This window comes from Xenopus laevis, chromosome 1L (genome assembly GCF_017654675.1).
Source record: "Xenopus laevis strain J_2021 chromosome 1L, Xenopus_laevis_v10.1, whole genome shotgun sequence".
Lineage (NCBI taxonomy): Eukaryota > Metazoa > Chordata > Amphibia > Anura > Pipidae > Xenopus > Xenopus laevis.
Window position 1 is genome coordinate 164,710,038 of NC_054371.1, and position 19,782 is coordinate 164,729,819.

A 19,782-nucleotide genomic window follows, 5' to 3' on the forward strand; every position below is an offset into this window, starting at 1 on the left:
TCTTCTACCCCTCCTCATATTCCTCTGCACTCCCCCCTCTCTAACTCATGCACTTTGTGGGGTCCAAAGTTCAGTAACTTGCAAAGCACAGGGATAAAGATGAACCTTGGAAGATTTACTCTGCTCTGATGTAAACAGAGAGTGACAAGGGTCCCTTATCTATGTCTCAGAGAAGCCTGTCCGGGGGGTGACCACTTGCTGGTTGTGGCTGCACAGTGTGTTTTTTTGGGGGGGAGGAGGAAACAGAAGGTGGGTAGAGCATGGACTCCCGCCCGCTGATCCGTGTTACAGCCGCAGGATGGTGAGGCAGTAGAAGGCAACAGACAGGATGGCGTCTCAGCTTAGTTACCTGCAACAAGAGCTTTTACGGGCTCTTTTAGAGTCTGGGGTGACAAAGGAGGCTCTGAAAAAAGCATTGGCTGATGGTGACAATTACGCATATCCCAATGTCCCGTTGGATGATATTAGAAACCTGGATGAGGGAGACAACTGTGTGCAACTACCTAATGGGTTAGGGGAGCCTCAGATGTCAGAAGATGAAAGTTCTGATGATGGTGGGGACTTTACACCACCCATTATGAAAGAGTTAGAAAGGCTGAGCCCCGAAGAGGCTGCTCATCAGAAGGCCGTGGTGGAACGTCTGCTGCAGTAAGATTTATCTGTCTGCCATACATTCTCTGTCACTTTTCCCTACACTTGATCTATTTGATTTTCTGTCTTGTAATCTCTCATGCTCTGTTTTTTCTCCATATTCCCAAATCTACACCAACTTTCCCGACACTCACCTAAACAAAGCTCATTTTCCCATAGAAGTCTATGTATTCCATCCAACTGGGATGAGAAAAGTCTTAATGTCCCTTTGGGATGATTGTAGTTCATTAAGGACCATACCTACATCCTCATTGGAAAACTGGGCAGGAATTGCTTGTAAAACAAATTTAGCGCAGACCAATTTAGCCAATAAATCCCTAATTTTTCTTGACAGCTGGAATGGATGATATTGAAAAAGACATTTCTTCTTCTTCTCTACCTCAGGCATGTTAATCCAGTTATATTTGATCCATTTTTACAATATTTTGCAATCATGCAAAAATTGCTTTGCTTGGAATGGGCCCCAAGTTCTCATATCAGTAACATTGCTTCTTTGATCTACCTGCATATGTTTTGCTGTATAAAAAAATCCACATCCAGGGTTATTTCTCCTTTGGTGGCATTGAGTCATAATCTGTTCCTTTTGCCTTGCTTGTTATACTGTTGGTCCTTTCCGGTAGCTATTGTTGTTTTGTTCTTCCACTCATTAGGGTGCTGTAAGTTCAGTTCCCTGTCTTCAGGTAGTGTGGGTTCTGCTGATCACTTGGGATCAGGGGGCTCGTGCTGGTTACTAATTACCCACATCCTCCATAATTTGTAGATTTATAAACCAAATGACCTCTACCTTTTGTGATGATTAACTTCTAATGGTTAACCCATCCGCTGCAATTATAGACTGTGTTGTACAGCAGTCTGTGTGCTAGCTTCTGCAGGAGCTCAGGCCCATTTACCATGTCTTGTTAATTTCCACACCAAATATGCAGCTTAGAGATTTAGAGACATCTGTTATTGCAGGGTATTTTCTTCAGAGGTTTTGTATTAGAAAGTGCCCAGTCCCGGGTGGAATATTCAGGCACCTTCTTGTAATGTGCCCATTTTTCTCCTTTTCTTGTTAGAACAAATTCATCTTACATTTCCTTTATGTGTTTTGCTTTGTAGTCGTTGTTCTATAGCACGCTCCAGGCTGATATCTGGCCTTGAGTCAGGCAGGTCATCTGTCTGTTTTGGGTCTCCTAGGATGAAAATCATTTCATATGGACTTTTCATTTAAATTGGTTGAGGTGCTATAAATTATCAACCAGCCTCTTGTTTCCTCTGAGTTGATAACTAACTAACTGGGTTACTTATTGTTCACGGAACAAAAGGGAGGTGAAAACGCCCTTAGAAATTGACCTCCAAGGATGAAGCGAGGAAATGAGGGGCATTGGATTATTAAGAAAACATAAAAAATGTGGGACACTATTGTTTCAGACATTATAGAATAATCATGCGCTTTTATGAATTGTCATTTTATTTAAGATACCAGATAATTTAAGGATATACCAAGTGTGTCATTGGTTTAACAAGGAGGCTTAACCAGAGCTGATTCACATTAAAGAGTTTAATGATAAACTGTCTGCTTCTTCTAATAACACGTTTGTGTAAAGCAATACAGTTTTTTTTACCATGAACCCCTTGATTTTCAACTGGCCCATTTGGTGTTCCATCCCCTAGGGTTTGTATGAAGCAGTCATTATTTGTTTATGAGTTGGACTTTGTACGGAGATTAGCTGGTATCGGCAACAGAGTGAATCAGCACCTGCTGTGGGGGTTGGGGACCATGTTTTGTGTGCAGGTGTGTGTGTGTGTGTGCATTAGGCATTTTCTAGATCCTTATTCTTGCTCAGAATGTTGTACTGTCATTGTCTGACAGGAATGATCATTTACTGCTGCAAGTAAACTGAGCAAAGTGCAGTATTGAGGGCAATCACCATGTTTTTTCCCATAATGGAGAGTTTTTCCCCAAAATTCCAGCATAGTTGGGTTCTCCACGGAGTGCTGCGACTGAAAAATGCAATTGCGCACATACTTAATCACAAATCAGACACAATTGCACTGAATATTTTTGAATGTTTGTTGGTATTTGGTGTTTTATGCTCAACAGATTGTGGGGAAATATACATGAATACATGACCATAACTGCAGTAGCAGATGTATATGAACCCCTTGGATTTCCAAACCTTCCAGATAGATACCTAGTTGATTTTTGGCTAGGTATTTGTCAGAACACAGGCCAATTGTTGCCAATTCTGTTAGGAGGGGTTGTTTCTACTTTAAAGTTGTTAGTAAATCCACAGGAACAAAATTAGGTACCTAGGCACTCCAGTCAAATCAAACAGGGGACAAGCCCCTTGCGTGTTTATTTACGTCATAATGTTTTGGGGGCATTCCCCCTTCATCAGGTGATGCAACCAACTACGTGTACAAGGTTTAAATAACCAAACAACCCACCCCCTCATGAATAAACAAGTGTCCATTATCCACAAGATCCGGTTTCAGAATAGTGTTCAAAAAAAGTTCAGTGTATACTGTCCATGTGGTAAATCATTGTCCATAATACATACCAACGAATCATGAGAACAACTCTCCCTAATAATGGGAAAAGAGGTTGTTTTTTTTTTCACCTCGCCATGGATGCAATTCTCTTTTTTTCGTATTAATATCTGGAAGAAAAAGAGAGTGATTTAATAGAATAGAATGTACATAAAAAAATAAAAAGCATGTTAGGCTAAATTCTTTATTAAGCCCTCTTGGGGTTAGGGACGGGTTGCCACCTTTTAAAAAAAAATTTACCGACCAGTGGTGGGGGCGGGCCGTGATGCAAAAAAGGGGGTGGAGATGTGGGGGATCGTGACGCAAAAGGGGACGGGGCCACGTCACGCGAGGGTAAGATGACGAAGAAAAGGTAAAATTCTACCAGAAGGCAAGGGCTTTTGTTATGAGTATTACAAATTACCGGCAGCTACATTGCCGGTAAATATGTAATTCCGGCCTCGGCTAGGCCGGTAAAATACCGGCTAGGTGGTGACAACCCTACTTGGGGTCTGTGCTTGTAAGGCCCTTATCCAATAGCTCTCCCGTTGTAATAATTTTTGTTTAAAATCCTGTCCTTGCTTAATATTTACCTTTTCTAGGATTTGCCAACGCATTTCTGAAATCCTATGATTGTTATCAAAGAAATGTTTTGCTAGGGTTGTTTCTTGTTTTTCTTGTTTTGTTTGTCCTCACACCCTGGTTGGTAATTTCATATTACAGATTTGTGTTCATTGAAGCAAACCTTTATTGGTCTTTGTGTTTGAATAACATATGCCATGTCACATGTGCTTTTAATGCAATATATGACCCCTTTTGAGTTACACGTATGAAAACCCTAAGGGGCACATTTACTTAGCTCGAGTGAAGGATTCGAATGAAAAATACTTCAAATTCCGAAGTATTTTTTTGGCTACTTCGACCATCGAATTGGCTACTTCGATCTTCGACTACGAATCGAACTATTCAAACTAAAAATCGTTCGACTATTCGATAGTCGAAGTACTGTCTCATTAAAAAAAACTTCGACCACCTACTTGGCCACCTAAAACCTACCGAGCACCAATGTTAGCCTATGGGTAAGGTCCCCATAAGCTTTCTAAGCTTTTTTTGATCGAAGGAAAATCCTTAGATCGATGGATTAAAATCCTTAGAATCGTTCGATTCGAAGGATTTAATCATTCGATCAAACGATTTTTCCTTCAATCGTTCGCTCGAAGCATTTGCGGTAAATCCTTCGACTTCGAAGGATTTTACTTTGAGGGTCGAATATCGAGGGTTAAATAACCCTCGATAAATCAACCAATATTAAATGTGCCCCTTGGGGGCACATTTACTTAGCTCGAGGGAATGAATAGAAGAAAAAATACTTCGAATTTCGAACGTTTTTTTTGGCTACTTCGACTTCGAATCGAACGATTCAAACTAAAAATCGTTTGACTATTCGAAGGTCCCCATAGGCTTTCTAACAAATTTCTGATCGAAGGAAAATCGTTCGATCGATGGATTAAAATCCTTAGAATCGTCTGATTCAAAGGATTTAATCGTTCGATCGAACGAATTGCAGTAAATCCTTCGACTTCGATATTCGAAGTCGAAGGATTTAACTTCGACAGTCGAATATCGAGGGTTAATTAACCCTCGCTATTCGACCCTACGTAAACGTGGGGTTCCTTTTAGTGGATGCATTACACTCTCACCCTTGATAATGCCATTATAGTGGCCACAGTTATGACATGGATAAGTACCTGTAGGGATCTTTTTAGAAATTGTGCTTTTTTGTTTAATTAGATCCTCAATATTTCTTCCTCGCTTATAGGAAAAAATAGGGGGAGAAGAGAACAGATTAGCTATTTTTGGGTCATTCTTAAGGATTCCCCAGTACTTAAAGGGATCCTGTCTAAGGAAAACATGTTTTTTTCAAAAGCATCAGTAAATAGTGCTACTCCAGCAGAATTCTGCACTGAAATCCATTTCTCAAAAGAGCAAACAGATTTTTTTATATTCAATTTTGAAATCTGACATGGGGCTAGACATTTTGTCAATTTCCCAGCTGCCCCTGGTCATGTGACTTGTGCCAGCACTTTAGGAGAGAAATGCTTTCTGGCAGGCTGCTGTTTTTCCTGTAACTGAATATGTCTCAGTGAGACATGGGTTTTTACTATTGAATGCTGTTCTTAGATCTACCAGGCAGCTGTTATCTTGTGTTAGGGAGCTGCTATCGGGTTACCTTTCCATTGTTCTTTTGTTTGGCTGCTGGGGGGAAAAGGGAGGGGGGTGATATAACTCCAATTTGCAGTACAGCAGTAAAGAGTGATTGAAGTTTATCAGAGCACAAGTCACATGACTTGGGGCAGCTGGGAAATTGACAATATGTCTAGCCCCATGTCAGATTTCAAAATTTAATATAAAAAAATCTGTTTGCTCTTTTGAGAAATGGATTTCAGTGCAGAATTCTGCTGAAGCAGCACTATTAACTGATTCATTTTGAAAAAATTTTTTTTTCCCATGACAGTATCCCTTTAAGTATAGTTTGTTTGATGAATTTGGAATTAACATCATATTCTTTGAAATGTATCTTTTTTCCTCTACAGTAGTAAGTTCTCCCTTGGTATTTTACCTATTTCTTCCTGGGTTCTTTTGAGTTCATCATGTTTGTAACCTTTTTCCATAAACTTTGCCATCATTTTATCTGATTCTTGTTTGAATAATTCCTCAGTAGAGGTAATTCTTCTGCCCGCGCTAATTGGCTTTTGGGTAATCCTTTAAACTTGGTGCATGAAAACTTGTTGGTCTCAGTAAGTTATTCCGGTCAGTGGGCTTGGTGTAAAGACTTGTGCTAAATTTTCCAAAATTTATATCCGAAAAAGGAATATGTAATGTAAATTTTATAGTGGAATGGACCAAGTTAAGATATAGCAAAAAGGAATTAAGAAGTTCCTGTGAACCTCTCCAAATAAAAAATGTGTCATCCATGTAGCGCATGTATGGATCAATACATTCAGCAAACTCAGTATTGGAAAAAATAAGTTCAAGAAAGTCCATATAAATGCTGGCAGGTATCATGTTTGCACTCATTGCACAACCCTGTACTTGTAAATATAATTCATTATTAAAGGTAAAGTAGTTGTTAGTGAGGACCAGTTCCAATAGTGTACATAAAAAGTTAACCTTGTATGTGGGCAGTTTAGTGTAGCCTAAATATGTAAGAGTGCCGGTACTTCATTTTGTTCTTGTATCCAATTTGGAAGTGCCGTCTTTCCAGGCATAATCTAAAGGCAGGGGCCTGGGTGTGCACATGACTTGTTCTACAGTAAATCCACAAGGCCTCATTTACTAGGAGTTGGCAAAGAGCAAACTGGGAATATTTGTTAAATTTGCTCTGTTTTAACCCACAATGTAATGGTTTTCCTAGAATACAAATTTTATTGTGGAAAGTCTACATCTGTTTGTAAATCATGTACAAACTGCATCTGCATTAATGTGGGTGTTATGAGGGTGTACTCTTTTGTGTGCTTTACATGTTAATCAGTTAGCGCAAAACAAATATCATTTGGGTGCAGAGAGTAAAGTGAACTCAACATTTAATAGGCGGTCAAAGACATGTAATACAGAATTCTTCCACTCCCATAGTGCTGTGAACCACTGTTACAGTAAGCACTAAGACATAGGCTTGCAGCTAGTTGCAAACAACAGTGTTTATTGTTCTGTAGGGATAGAAGCCTCTCTGTAAAGCCTAAATTAGATTACTGTAGTATTGCTATCATTTTCTTTATCGTGCCATATTCAAAAAAGCAGTGTCGGACTGGGACACCAGGGGCCCACCCAAAAACCTTTGACTAGGGGCCCACCAATTAATCTTAGATCAGGGGCCCACTCTTAGTACTATTATTCTTCCTTTCCTCACTCATCTATTCTCCTTTTCTTTACACACTATAATCTATTATCCCATCTATTTAGCCACTTTGTTCTCATAGAAATAGGGAATGGCCATGAAATAGGCCAAATGTCCAGCAGCATGAGGGCCCACTGACACCTTGGCCCACCGGGACTTTTCCTGGTATCCCTGTGGTCCAGTCCGACACTGCAAAAAAGATATATACACACCGTTGGCACAATATAGATCTAATTTTATAAGGCTGCATACCAAGAACATTTTATCTTGGCTTGGGTGTATTTGTTATATCATTATTGGTTATTTAATGTCGGCTATATAGTTAAAATGGGTATGAACACCTGTGTCTACATTTGAACATGTTGCTGTTATATGCATCAAGTGAAGGTTCCGCTTTTCAAATGTGTGCACCAACTTCTTGCCATTTTCTTGATAAGAAAAATGCATCAGCCCTGAACCATTGACTCAACTTCCTGTGGGTAATTAGTCAAAAACAAACATTTTATCTCTATGTTAATAGAAAATTCTCCCTCTAATTTGTAACATTCCATGTTTCTATTTATCGTTACCAAAATGTTTTCTTCTTCTCTCTATCCATATAATATATCTCCTCTTTACATTATATAAAATGTACTCTGCACTTCTTCTTTCCATGATGCTATTTTACTGAATCTCCTCTTCTTTCCATATAAGAGAGTGAATAACCAGGCCTCCTTTCTTTGAAACACCAGTACCAAAACTAGAATTACAAAACAAAAACTTTGGTACCGAGTTAGCCAGTAGCAAAAATAACATATAAAAAAAAAACAAAGAAATACAAAAAGTATTGTAGAAGTGATACCTATATTGGCTAACAATAAAAATACATTGCAAGCATTCAGAGCACCAAGGCCCCTTCGTCAGGCAAAATACAAATGAAAGCTAGAAAGGCACAGAATATAAACTGTTAGATAAGTGAAAGGTATTCATGGGCAATAATTAGGAAGTTACAGATAGATAGAGATCAAATGTAGAGATAATACAATGAATTAAGGTGGCCATACAAGGGCCAATAAAAGCTGCCGACAGACCGAGTCGGCAGCTAATTGGCCCGTGTATGGGGCCCCCCCGACAGGCTTCTCCGATCAAGATCTGGCCGAAAATCTTAATGTGTTAAATAACTCTATACATTTGAATTCATAAATCTTCCTTTCCCGTTCAGTTTTAAAGTTCCCTTTTAGAATTATGACCTGCATGTCCTGAAGACTGTGATTTTGACTGCAGAAGTGTTGCCTCTATATATATATATATATATATATATATACACACACACACACACACACACACACTCTATATAATTTCGCCAATGTGCCCATTCCATCTGCTTTGATCAGTAGAATGTAAGTGCAAAGTAAAGGGCACAATGAAACGTTCAACATTCCCATAGCAGGTTGTGTCTACATAGCAGGTTGTGTCTACATGCACAATTTACAGTATTGTCTTAGTTGTGAAAGGAACCCTCTAATTTTTTGAGATTCAAAGGGACATAAATGAACTACAATGAACTATACAGGTTACCTTAAAAAATCTAACCACTCTAGCTTTCTTATCTTCTAATGTTGAGAGAGATAGTTTTAATATATGGAACAAATATAAGATATCTTGTCTTTAGTAGATTAATGTGGTCAAGATGGTCATATTACCTAAATTATTGTATCTTTTCTGTTCTTTTCCTATTCCAGTGCCTAGCTTATAACTATACAAAAATCTATCACTAAGTATATTTGACACTTTGGTTATGCTAGAATTTCTGCAGCTACTCTCTACAAAACTAAAGACAGTGGGGAGGGGGTTAGCATTTACCAACTTATTACCAAGCAGTTCAGTAGGCCCCTATTGCTCAAAAGTACTTTCCTTCCATTCCCATTTGGATTCAAAAGGTTAAAGGTTGCTAATTTATCCAGTGAATCCAGGTGCCCTTCCTTGACTCAGTCGATGTCCACTTTTTATGTCACATGCCCTCTTTTAAAACCACTTACAAATTGATAGCTCCCCACAAACAAGCAACCCAGAATTCCCTCTGGGATTAGTTACTGCCTCCTTTAAGTGGTGGCGTGAAAATCATACAAATTATGTTGGAGACCACTAGTAGGCTTAATTTGGAAGTATTTGAGCAAAAATGTATCCTCCCTCCAAAGAAAGATTTTGTTTTTACCAACTGAACATTATCTTCAAACTAGGAAGCTTCTTTACCTACTAGACTTGGTTTTGAAACTTTGTGTGTTATTTTCCCTTACCCGAAAGGTTTAATATCCTTGTTATATCAAACTTTGATGCAATCAACTAACAATACACTCTGTTCTTATATAAAATGCTGTGAACAGGGATTGGGACAAACTCTAGGTTCACAAGATTGGCATAGTATCTGGGACTGGACAAATAAATGTTTAATAAATTTAAGTCAAGTGGAAACTTATTATACTTTACCAAATTTTAAACCATTTTTTCTGGTCCCCTGAAAAATGTAAAATGGGGGTTCTACTGCATGGTGGCAGTGTATTTAAAGTACAATGTTTTTGGTCAAATTTTCAGCCTCATTGAATCTATTTCTTACTTACATTTAAGGAAAGTCCCATGGAAAGCCCCATTCAACTTATGGCTGCCTAATATTCCCACAAACATATTATCTTTATATTTACTGTAGCCAAGCAATACATTTCTAAATCCTGGCTTACACATTTAATTCCAATAACTCAATTGAAAGCCTGCATAACTAATATTATGGTTAACAAAAAATTGACATCTATCCATAACATCCAACTGTAGTCCCAATTTATAGCTCCTTGAACCCTTTACATGGAAACCCCCTATTCCAACCTAGCTAGATCTCACATGCTTTCAGGAGGTGGAAAATTAACCTTTTTATGCATATCAGTGACTTACTTACTCCTAATGTAGTCTTTTTATTTTAACACTTGCAATCTGCTTACAGAGCTCCTAGTAAAGAGTTGTATCGGTATAGCCAACTGATACATTAGAACCCACTTTGCAACATAAACCATCTACTTTACAGGAAACCTGCTGTAGGCAAGCTGACTTACATGGAATCTTTCCTTACTATATAAACGATTACTTTCCCAAGATTTTACAGCACCCATTAAATATATCGGAAAATGGGAAAAATAAGTCAAAAAATCTAGTCCACAAAGCACATGGAAAAACATATAGGCAGCACTCTTTATAATTTCCCAAATACAGCCATCAAAGAATCTCAACAAGAAAAAGTGTGAGCCCTTCTTCCACCATGACAGGTTTCTGAAGTTGTTTGGAATTGGGAAGCTTTATACATGCTTGGTAGAACTTCCTTATAGCAACCACTTAGTGGCTGTCATTTTTTCCGCCTGCTACAAAAAGTTTTTAGCTACAAATAGATCTGGCACTCTATCCCTTCCAAATAAAGATTTAAACAAACCCTAAAACAAGCTCTTAGCCTAAATACAAGCTGTAGCAAGACTTAATTTAGCCAAACATCGGCTGCAAAACAATATCAATATTCACTATATTGTGGACAAGGTTAATGCAATACAAAACATATAATATCTCCTGGTTTCTGCTAAATGATTCCGGGCCTAGACAAGCAAATGGCAATCTGGTAACCATGCTCTTTCTGAAAATGATCACTGGAAAAATACACCAATTCGTAACAGATACAGCTCTTTTTATGTATACCCTATACTAAGCTTTCTCTTAACTTGGAATGTTCACATAATTTACAGTATTTTTATAAATACAGAAGATCAAAGATTCTGTATGATACTTAGGATTACCTATTATAAAATGAAAATAAGGAGATAAAAAATATATGCAAGAATAAAATAATTGTAGATAGTAAAATCTCACAAGTAGTAATGTGTCACATTAAGGGCTATTACACAAGAGGTGCTTTATCGCCCGGCGGCAAATCTCCTCTCCCACACACAGTTGACGAAGCATCCAACAATACTAACCTCCTCATATTCTTTTGAAATGCTGCAGGTAAAACACATTATATGTGATGATCCCAGGTAATCTCCCAAAAATCCAGAACAAGGCATTTTTGAGAGATCACCAAGGATCGCCACGTGTTTTATGTGCAGTGATTCAAACATGAAGAGGCAGATATTGTTGGATGCTGTAGAAGAGGAGATTTCCCAGTGGGTGATGAATCACCCCATGTGTTAGGGCCCTTAAAGGAATAAGTCACAGAGAGTAGAAGAACAGAAGAATCAGGTTGAAATGATGAAGTGTTACAATAACACTAATCCTAAATTATGGAAAGTGAGAGTTCTCCATGTGTGCTCTGTATGGGTAACGTCACACGAGACATTTTGTTGCCTATATGAAATTGCCTCCTGAGCAGGCAGCAAATCATCAGAAAATACCTTTCCATCCATCTGAAATTGCAAATGGTAAAACCTTAAATAAAATGAAAATGCCTCATACTAGAATTCTTTATGCATTCAAGTGTTTCTATTTCAAGAAAATGATTCTATTCCCCCCACCTTTTCTCTGTAGCAATAAAAATGTGCTTGGTAGCTGCATGAATCCATACTAGTGGTAAAACAAACTCATTTGGTTTATTTAACATCTAACATGTCTTTTAGTAGAGTAAATGTATGATGGTCCAAATCCTTACCAGAAACCCCCAGATCCCAAGTACCCCAAATATAAGATCCCATACCTGTACTAGAATATTAACACAATGAAGGGAAGTATAATATGCAGATGTAGTAACTCTGTAGTAACAGACCAGTAACTCTGGGAGCCTGAACAATCTGAGTAAGCTGAATGAGATCACCAAGGATTCCCACATATGTGTTTTACATGCAGCATTTCAAACAAATATGAACAGGCAGATATTGTTGGATGCTTCATCGTCTGTGAAAGAGGAGGTTTCCCGGTGTGTGATGAAGCACAGGTATAGGTCACAGAGAACAGAACAGTCTGGTTGAAATGATGAAGAGTTGCAAGCCAATTACAATGGTAATACATTGTTTTTTGGGGGTTGGGCAGACAACCCTCAGTTTTGTTCAATAATCTTTTTTTTTTTTTATTAGTTTTTATTTATTAAATATACACAACAAATAATGGGGACTATAATCTTATTTTAGAGCACTGGCCTAATGCCTGATGAAGGGGGAAATACTGCCAAGTACAACTGTGATGTGATGCACAATAATGGATACAATTAGACTCTTGCGCCCAAACATGCTCTTTGCACTTTTGGGTAGGGATGCACCGAATCCACTATTTTGGATTTGGCCGAATACCGGACCTGAACCATAATTTGCATATGCAAATTAGGGGTGGGAAGCGGAAAGCATTTTTTACTTCCTTGTTTTCTGACAAAAAGTCACACAATTTCCCTCCCCATCCCCTAATTTGCATATGCAAATTAGGATTTGGCCAGGCAGAAGGATTCAGCCGAATCCGAATCCTGCTGAAAAAGGCCGAATTCCTGAATCCTGGATTCGGTGCATCCCTACTTTTGGGTATTGTAGTAAGCGCCAGAACATACTCCTAGCCTGCTTTGATGAATAGTGTGCACACACCCAGCCGGACGAGGGGGCAACTCAGAAGAGCAAGGATAAATGCTACTCTTGTACTCAAGATGGGCCCTAGCTGTATTAGTAGAGGAAAGGGTTGCATAGCTGAATTAAGCTCAGGTTTACTCTGTAGAGTCTGCATCCAAGATTTACTAATCCTTCTACTCTCCTCTTTGGAGCATCAGGTTGCTCACTAAATACAGTGATTGTAACTCTTACTCCTGGAGTGAGCTATAACAAATCTGTCCTCATACTAGCTGAGGCCTACCTTTACCTCAGTCTCTGAGTACCATCCACCTATTCAATCAGATGGGATCCAAAGAGCCAGAGCACATACTCCCATAATAAAATGCACTAAGTTTGCCCATGAGCAGTTACCATAGCAACCGATAAGAGGTTTGTTTTTAAATAGGTGACCAGAAAATACTTCCTGCTGATTGGTTGCTATGGGTTACTGCTCCTGGGCAAAGAGTCTCTTTTATGATATAACTCCAATAGTGCCTTAACGTTATAAAGACTAGGGAAGCCTGACACCCCCTGGCCAATAAAGGAAACTGCCAGCTTACACTTTAACCTGGACAGGGAAACAACACTCCCTCCCAACTGCAAACCAGGACCAGTTCTTAGTGAAAACCTTTACCCTCCTACACTAGCAACCCGGGAATTACTAACACCCAAGATGCAGCAGTAATTTGGTTACACTGCACATTGCACTGCAGTCATAAATGAGGATTTGTATCACTATTTTTTACTTCTTTATATGAACCTGTGTAGAGATAGTTCTTTGTTTTGGCAACTTACAGAACCTACCTTCCGTTTAAAAAAATGGGAACCGTCAATTATTTTTAGACCCTGCAGGTAATTTCAAAGTACTTATCAGGGCCTAAGGTAAAATAATTAAATCGGGAATGTCAGCCTTTGATTCTTTTTATCAGTCAGAGCATAAGGGATTAAGCCAAAGCACAATTACACATGCTTGGGGGCATATTAGCAACCAGTGATCTAATCACACTAATCCTAAATTATGGAAAATGAGAGTGTTCCACATTTGATCTGTATGGGTAACATCGTATGAGACATTTTGTTGCCTATATGAAATTAACTCCTGAGCAGGCAGCAAATCATCATAAAATTACTTTCCATCCATGCCCCTCTGAAACTGCAAATGGTAAAACCTTAAATAAAATGAAAATGCCTCATACTAGAATTTTTTCATGCATTCAATTGTTTCCATTTTAAGAAATAATTCTATTCCCCCAACCTGTTCTCTCTAGCAAGAAAACTGTGAACTAGTTATTCACCATTGCATTTGAGAGTAGGTTCTATTCAACAGAATTCAGAAATAAATTCAGAAAGCACTTGAACGCAAGCACAAAAACACATTGTTTGCAGGGGTTCTGCGCCAATAAAGCGAGTTGAGAAACTCACTTCAGACGGAAGCTCCCCCCTAGTTACCAGAGGCAGCAAAAATGGCACTCCTGGTAACTTTAATAGCTGAATTTCAGCCTGCTCTGAAGGGAATGTGCAGTGCAAACTACAGGACATAACAGAGCCCTAGACAGGGCCAGAACTAGTGGTTGGCTGATGAGTTGCATGTCTAGGGTGCAATGTTAGGGAGGACACTAGGCACATAACTCTTCTCCCTAGGTTCAGCCCTTAACCAGTGTACTGATTCTCCCCACTTGGTTAAGTACTGCTGTCTAGTTATGGGAAATTTTGGTGCAAGAGTCTCAAGGGGTGGGGGTTGTGCAGGTGGAGCCCGGGCCACATGCACCAGTAATTAAAGGGGTGGTATATACCCTTTTCAACATTCTTTTCACAAAGAATGAAGTTCTACATTTACTTACAGTATATTCACTTAGTACAGTTTCTCCTGTTCCTTCAATAGTTTACACAGTTCCCAATATTATAAACAGTACAGGGATTCACAGGGTGTTTAACACATCAGTGGAGTCTCACCTTATGCAGATGAAGGACCTGTCTAATGCTTTACCCCTGCCATTGTAGCGATGATTGGTGAGGTACCACCAGAGTACTGACCCTTCTCTAGCTCCTCACTGGAGCATCAGCTGCTCAGTTAGCTAGCCTACATCTATTTCTCACCACCTGCAGTGAGCTCCACTGAATCTTGCCTACAGTATAATGCTGATAATCAGCTCACCATAAGACAGCTATACGTGGGCTGACTGGCTATGGCCTTGATCAAATGGTCCATGGGCCGAACAGATGAAGAGCATACAATGGACCATACACTGTATAGCTAGCTTTCTTTTGTTCCAATAATTTGGGAAACTGGGTTTCATACAATATTATTGGTACTTTATGACCAGCTTTAGGTACCTCTCTACGACAGACCAAGACACACTGCTCTCTGGACTTCTCAGGGCAATCCCCCTCCCTACTAATTGACACGGAGGGACCACCTACTACCAGAACCTTCTAAAGGGGATTCACTGGTTGCCAAATTCCCACCTAGTGATGTTATATTACTCAAATATTACTAATTCATAATCACAGTATCTACAATCATTGCATCATTACGTGAGCAGACACATTTGTAATACCAGAAAGGTGAATTTTAATCAATCACCTTTGTTTGATCATGGAAACAGTCCCATCCGTCTCCTAACCTGCTTACCTTACCCCAGAGCAAAAAAATACAGCCACATGCAAAATACAGCCACATAACTTCAATGTTTCACCAGTTGGGTAAAATGGTTGTTTATTTCCACAGGGAGGACCCATGGCATGTAGCCAAACTTGTAAAGTCATATCTGCAGCAGCACAACATCCCACAGCGGGAAGTGGTTGACACCACAGGTCTCAATCAGTCCCATCTTTCACAGCACCTCAACAAGGGTACACCAATGAAGACTCAAAAGAGAGCAGCCCTGTATGCCTGGTATGTGGGCAAGCAGAGAGAGATTGCCAGGCGTGAGTATGAGAAATTTGATAGAATTCTTAATTACTTGGGGATTGGCTGGGGATGGATTGTAAACACATTACCTACAGGGCCAGAAATAGGTGTAGGCAGAGTAGGCACGTGCCTAGGGAGCAAAGCTGGGGGGGGGGCACAAGGCACATACTGTCTCTGCCTTCTACCACTAGTCTGTGTCCTCTCTCCTCATTCTCACGGCGTCTATCCGCGCGCCTATTCACGCTCCGACCAGCCAGGTTGGTCTATGGCAGTGATCCCCAACCAGTAGCTCGCGAGCAACATGTTGCTCCCCAACCCCTTGGATGTTGCTCCCAGTGGCCTCAAAGCCGGAGCTGATTTTTGAATTCCAGGCTTGGAGGCAAGTTTTGGTTGTATAAAAACCATCTGTACTGCCAAACAGAACCTCAAGTAGGCTGCCAGTCCACATAGGGGCTACCGATAGCCAATCACAGCCCTTATTTGGCAGTGCACCCCCAGGAACTTATGCTTGTGTTGCTCCCCAATTATTTTTACATCTGAATGTTGCTCACGGGTGAAAAAGGTTGGCGACCCCTGGTCTATGGTATAGTGCACTACATACTCTATAGCAGGGGTCCCCAACCTTTTTTTACCCGTGAGCCACATTCAAATGTAAAAAGAAATGGAGAGCAACACAAGCATAAAATAGTCCCATGGGGTGCCAAATAAGGGCTGTGATTGGCCATTTGGATGCCCCTATGTGGACTGGAAGCCTACAAGAGGCTCTACTTGGTACTATACTTAGTTTTTATGCAATTTAAACTTGCTTCCAAGCCTGGAATTCAAAAAAAAGCATCTGCTCTGAGGACACAGAGAGCAACATCCAAGGGGTTGGAGAGCAACATGTTGCTCGCGAGCTACTGGTTGGGGATCACTGCTCTATAGCATGATGCAGTAGAAACTCTATGGTATAGTGCATTACAGACTCTATGGTTTAATACACCAATACTGACAATGCAAACAAAAGAGGTACAGAAAGTGAAGTGCCCCAATACCATAAAGAAAAACAAAACTAACAGCACTTAAGTGAGTTATACTGTACATCATGACAAGTTGGGTAAATGGAGTTTTAAACAACAGTAACATCAAAAAATTAAATTGTTTTAAATTAAAAAAAATATAATGCAGTGTTGCCCTGCACTGGTAAAACTGCCGTGTTTGCTTCAGAAACACTAAAATTGTTTATATAAATAAGCTGCTGAGTAGCAATGGGAGCAGCCATTCAAAGGAGAAAAGGCTCAGGTTACACAGCAGATAGCAGATAAGCTCTGTAGAACATAATGATGTTATCGGTTAATCACTATTTAACCTATGCCATATAGCCTTTTTCCAATTTTGTCATTGCTACACAGCAGCTTGTTTATATGAACTATAGTAGTGTTTCTGAAGCAAACATATCAGTTTTATCAGTGTAGGGTAACACTACATGATATTTGCATTACTTTAAAACACTTTTTTTTGGGTGAGAGAGACTGTTCATCACCAGATCTCTGCATACCCAAAATTAAAATACTGATAACACTGCCAGGGCAATCAAAGGTATCAATTAGTCCAGGCAGACTTATATATAAATATGTATATGTGTGTGTGTTTTTTACCAGAGTTCACACACGCGGGACACAGTATGATAACAGATGACATGTCCTGTGATGATGTACCAAATAAAAAGATGAGAAGAAATCGGTTCAAGTGGGGTCCTGCCTCACAGCAAATCCTTTTCCAGGCTTATGAGCGACAGAAGAATCCAAGCAAGGAGGAGCGAGAGGCACTAGTAGAAGAATGCAACAGGTAACACCACAAATATAGAGAACAAATGGCAAACATTGGGAGGCACATTTATCAAAGGTCAAATTTTGAATTCATGTGAGTTTAAAAACTCCCCTAAACTCCCATAAACTTGAAATTAGACCAATCGAAATTTATTAATACAATTTAATTTTTTAAACTCGAATGAATTAAATCGGCCCTGAAAACTCGAATCAAATTTGATTCAAATTTTAAAAACGATTCAAGTTTTTTCTCCGAAATGTCAGGAAGGCTGCAAACGACTCCAAACTGATTCCTGGACCTCTCCCAATGACAAACAGCAATTCGGTAGCTTTTCGGTGGCGAATAGTTGAATTTGAGTCCTCAAAGCGCCAGAGTATGATAAATCTCAAAAATCGAATTAGACCATAAAAAAATTTTCAATTCGACCATTGATAAATCTACCCCCAAGTGTCTGTGTCATTTTTTTTTAGCTCTGGAGCAGCTTGTTCTTTACTCCTCGATAAGCATAGTAGGGCAGATCTGTACCATCGTTTCAGCAAAAATTAAACAATTCCATTTTCTCCCATTCCACTTTTCTAATGTTAAAGGGGATTGCATCAATTTTAAACATTGTGGGAGGTGAACAAAAGTTTCAAAATTGAATTAATTCATTCTGAATCACCTCAAAGCACAGTGAACCTCCTTTTATTATATGAGGAGTTCCTTGTTAAATCAGTCAGAGGGTGGGTTACTAGAGAAAGGCATGTTTTCAGGTGACAGTTGTATGTTAAGGCAGTGCAACAGTGCTTTCCAGCAATTGCCATACAAAGTAAATAGGGGCAATTTCCACCATTTTGTCTGCCATCCATGGAGCTACAAAATACCTGGGCTGTAGGTGTCACAAGGTGACAAGTTAAAGACATATGTTCCCAATAATTCTACATGCACAAGACATGAAAGAAGTGCCAAAGATAGTAGAATAACAGCACTTGTATAGAAAACCTTGCAAGTACACTTTTTTCACATTGTCTGTCTCTGATTCAGGGCAGAATGTTTGCAGAGAGGGGTCTCACCATCACAGGCTCAGGGTTTGGGCTCTAACCTGGTGACAGAAGTACGTGTCTATAATTGGTTTGCCAATAGGCGCAAGGAGGAGGCATTTCGACACAAGTTAGCAATGGACACATACAATGGGCAGCAGAGTTCAGCACAACCTCTTTCAACCCATGATCTTCCTCATGGCAAAACTCCTGGTAAGCAGATTTTGCAACAAATATTTAAAAAATTCTACTATGTTTCCTCTCACTAGCACAAACACATGACTTAATTCTACTATTTCAAACCAGGATTCAGATACACCCAAGACTCTTCCACGGACAGGAGTGCTGCTATGGCGAACAGTCAGAGTACTCTCTCTCCTTCAGCCCTGGAGCCCAGCCACATCCTGATGAACAGTGACAGCAAAATGGTCCCAGTTTCAGGTGGCTCCCTACCACCAGTCAGTACACTAACTGCTCTGCACAGTTTGGATCATAGTCAACACACACTTGGCCAGACACAGAACCTAATTATGGCTTCACTACCTAGTGTCATGACAATTGGCACTGATTCAGCACTAGGACCGGCATTCAGCAATCCAGGCTCCTCCACGCTGGTGATTGGTAACTATAATCTTTAAAATGGCAGAAATCAAGCACATGTGGCTCAGTCGTTATTACTCCCGCCTGTACCAAAACGAGAGCCGCCTACACTTAATGAGAACAGTTTAGTTAAGAGTTGGAGAGGCTTAAGCACTGGATGGGCACAATACTTGTGCACTAGCATTTATATGAGCGTCACCCTTATATTATCACCAGTGTACAATCCTAAAGGTGTTTTGCTTACTTCTATCTATGCCTCTTTCGTTTGCCAGGCTATTTATGGATTAATGAATGTCATAAAACACCAGGAAAGGGCTGAATACCACAACCTGGAATTAAAAGCTCAACAAATAAAGATGACTCGGCAACACCAGGCCCAGGGAAGCATCACAGTGTCCATAAGCCAATAAATCAAATGATAAAATTGTACAGCAAACATATATACTGTATCAGGCATAGCAGATAGACCATAAGTCCTTTTATAGTAAATGATGCTTATTTCAGAGAGATTAAAAGGTCTCCATCTATTTTTAAGAGACAGCAGTGTTTCTATGTACCCAAATTATTGACTTTGATATACGTACAATGTTTTTCAGGTCTTGCCTCACAAACACAGAGTGTACCAGTCATTAACAGTGTTGGTAGCAGCTTGACCACGCTGCAGTCTGTTCAGTTTTCTCAGCAGCTGCACCCTTCCCATCAGCAGCCAATTGTACAACAAGTGCAGAGTCACATGGCACAGAGTCCCTTTATGGCCACAATGGCCCAGCTACAGTCTCCTCATGGTAAAGCTCATAATCCTAATGAAAATACATT

General features: G+C 39.7%; 1 protein-coding gene across 1 annotated transcript in view; it reads left to right on the plus strand.

Annotated features, from left to right (window-relative positions):
* The first annotated feature begins 104 nt into the window (after positions 1–104).
* Positions 105–19,782, plus strand: part of hnf1a.L (HNF1 homeobox A L homeolog) — a 28,313-nt gene continuing 8,635 nt past the window's right edge. The window contains exons 1-6 of the mRNA XM_018261611.2: positions 105–648; positions 15,356–15,555; positions 17,179–17,365; positions 18,371–18,579; positions 18,673–18,987; positions 19,563–19,751. Of these exons, the coding sequence (XP_018117100.1) occupies positions 329–648; positions 15,356–15,555; positions 17,179–17,365; positions 18,371–18,579; positions 18,673–18,987; positions 19,563–19,751 (1,420 nt within the window). The 5' untranslated portion in view covers positions 105–328. The remainder of the gene's footprint in view (positions 649–15,355; positions 15,556–17,178; positions 17,366–18,370; positions 18,580–18,672; positions 18,988–19,562; positions 19,752–19,782) is intronic.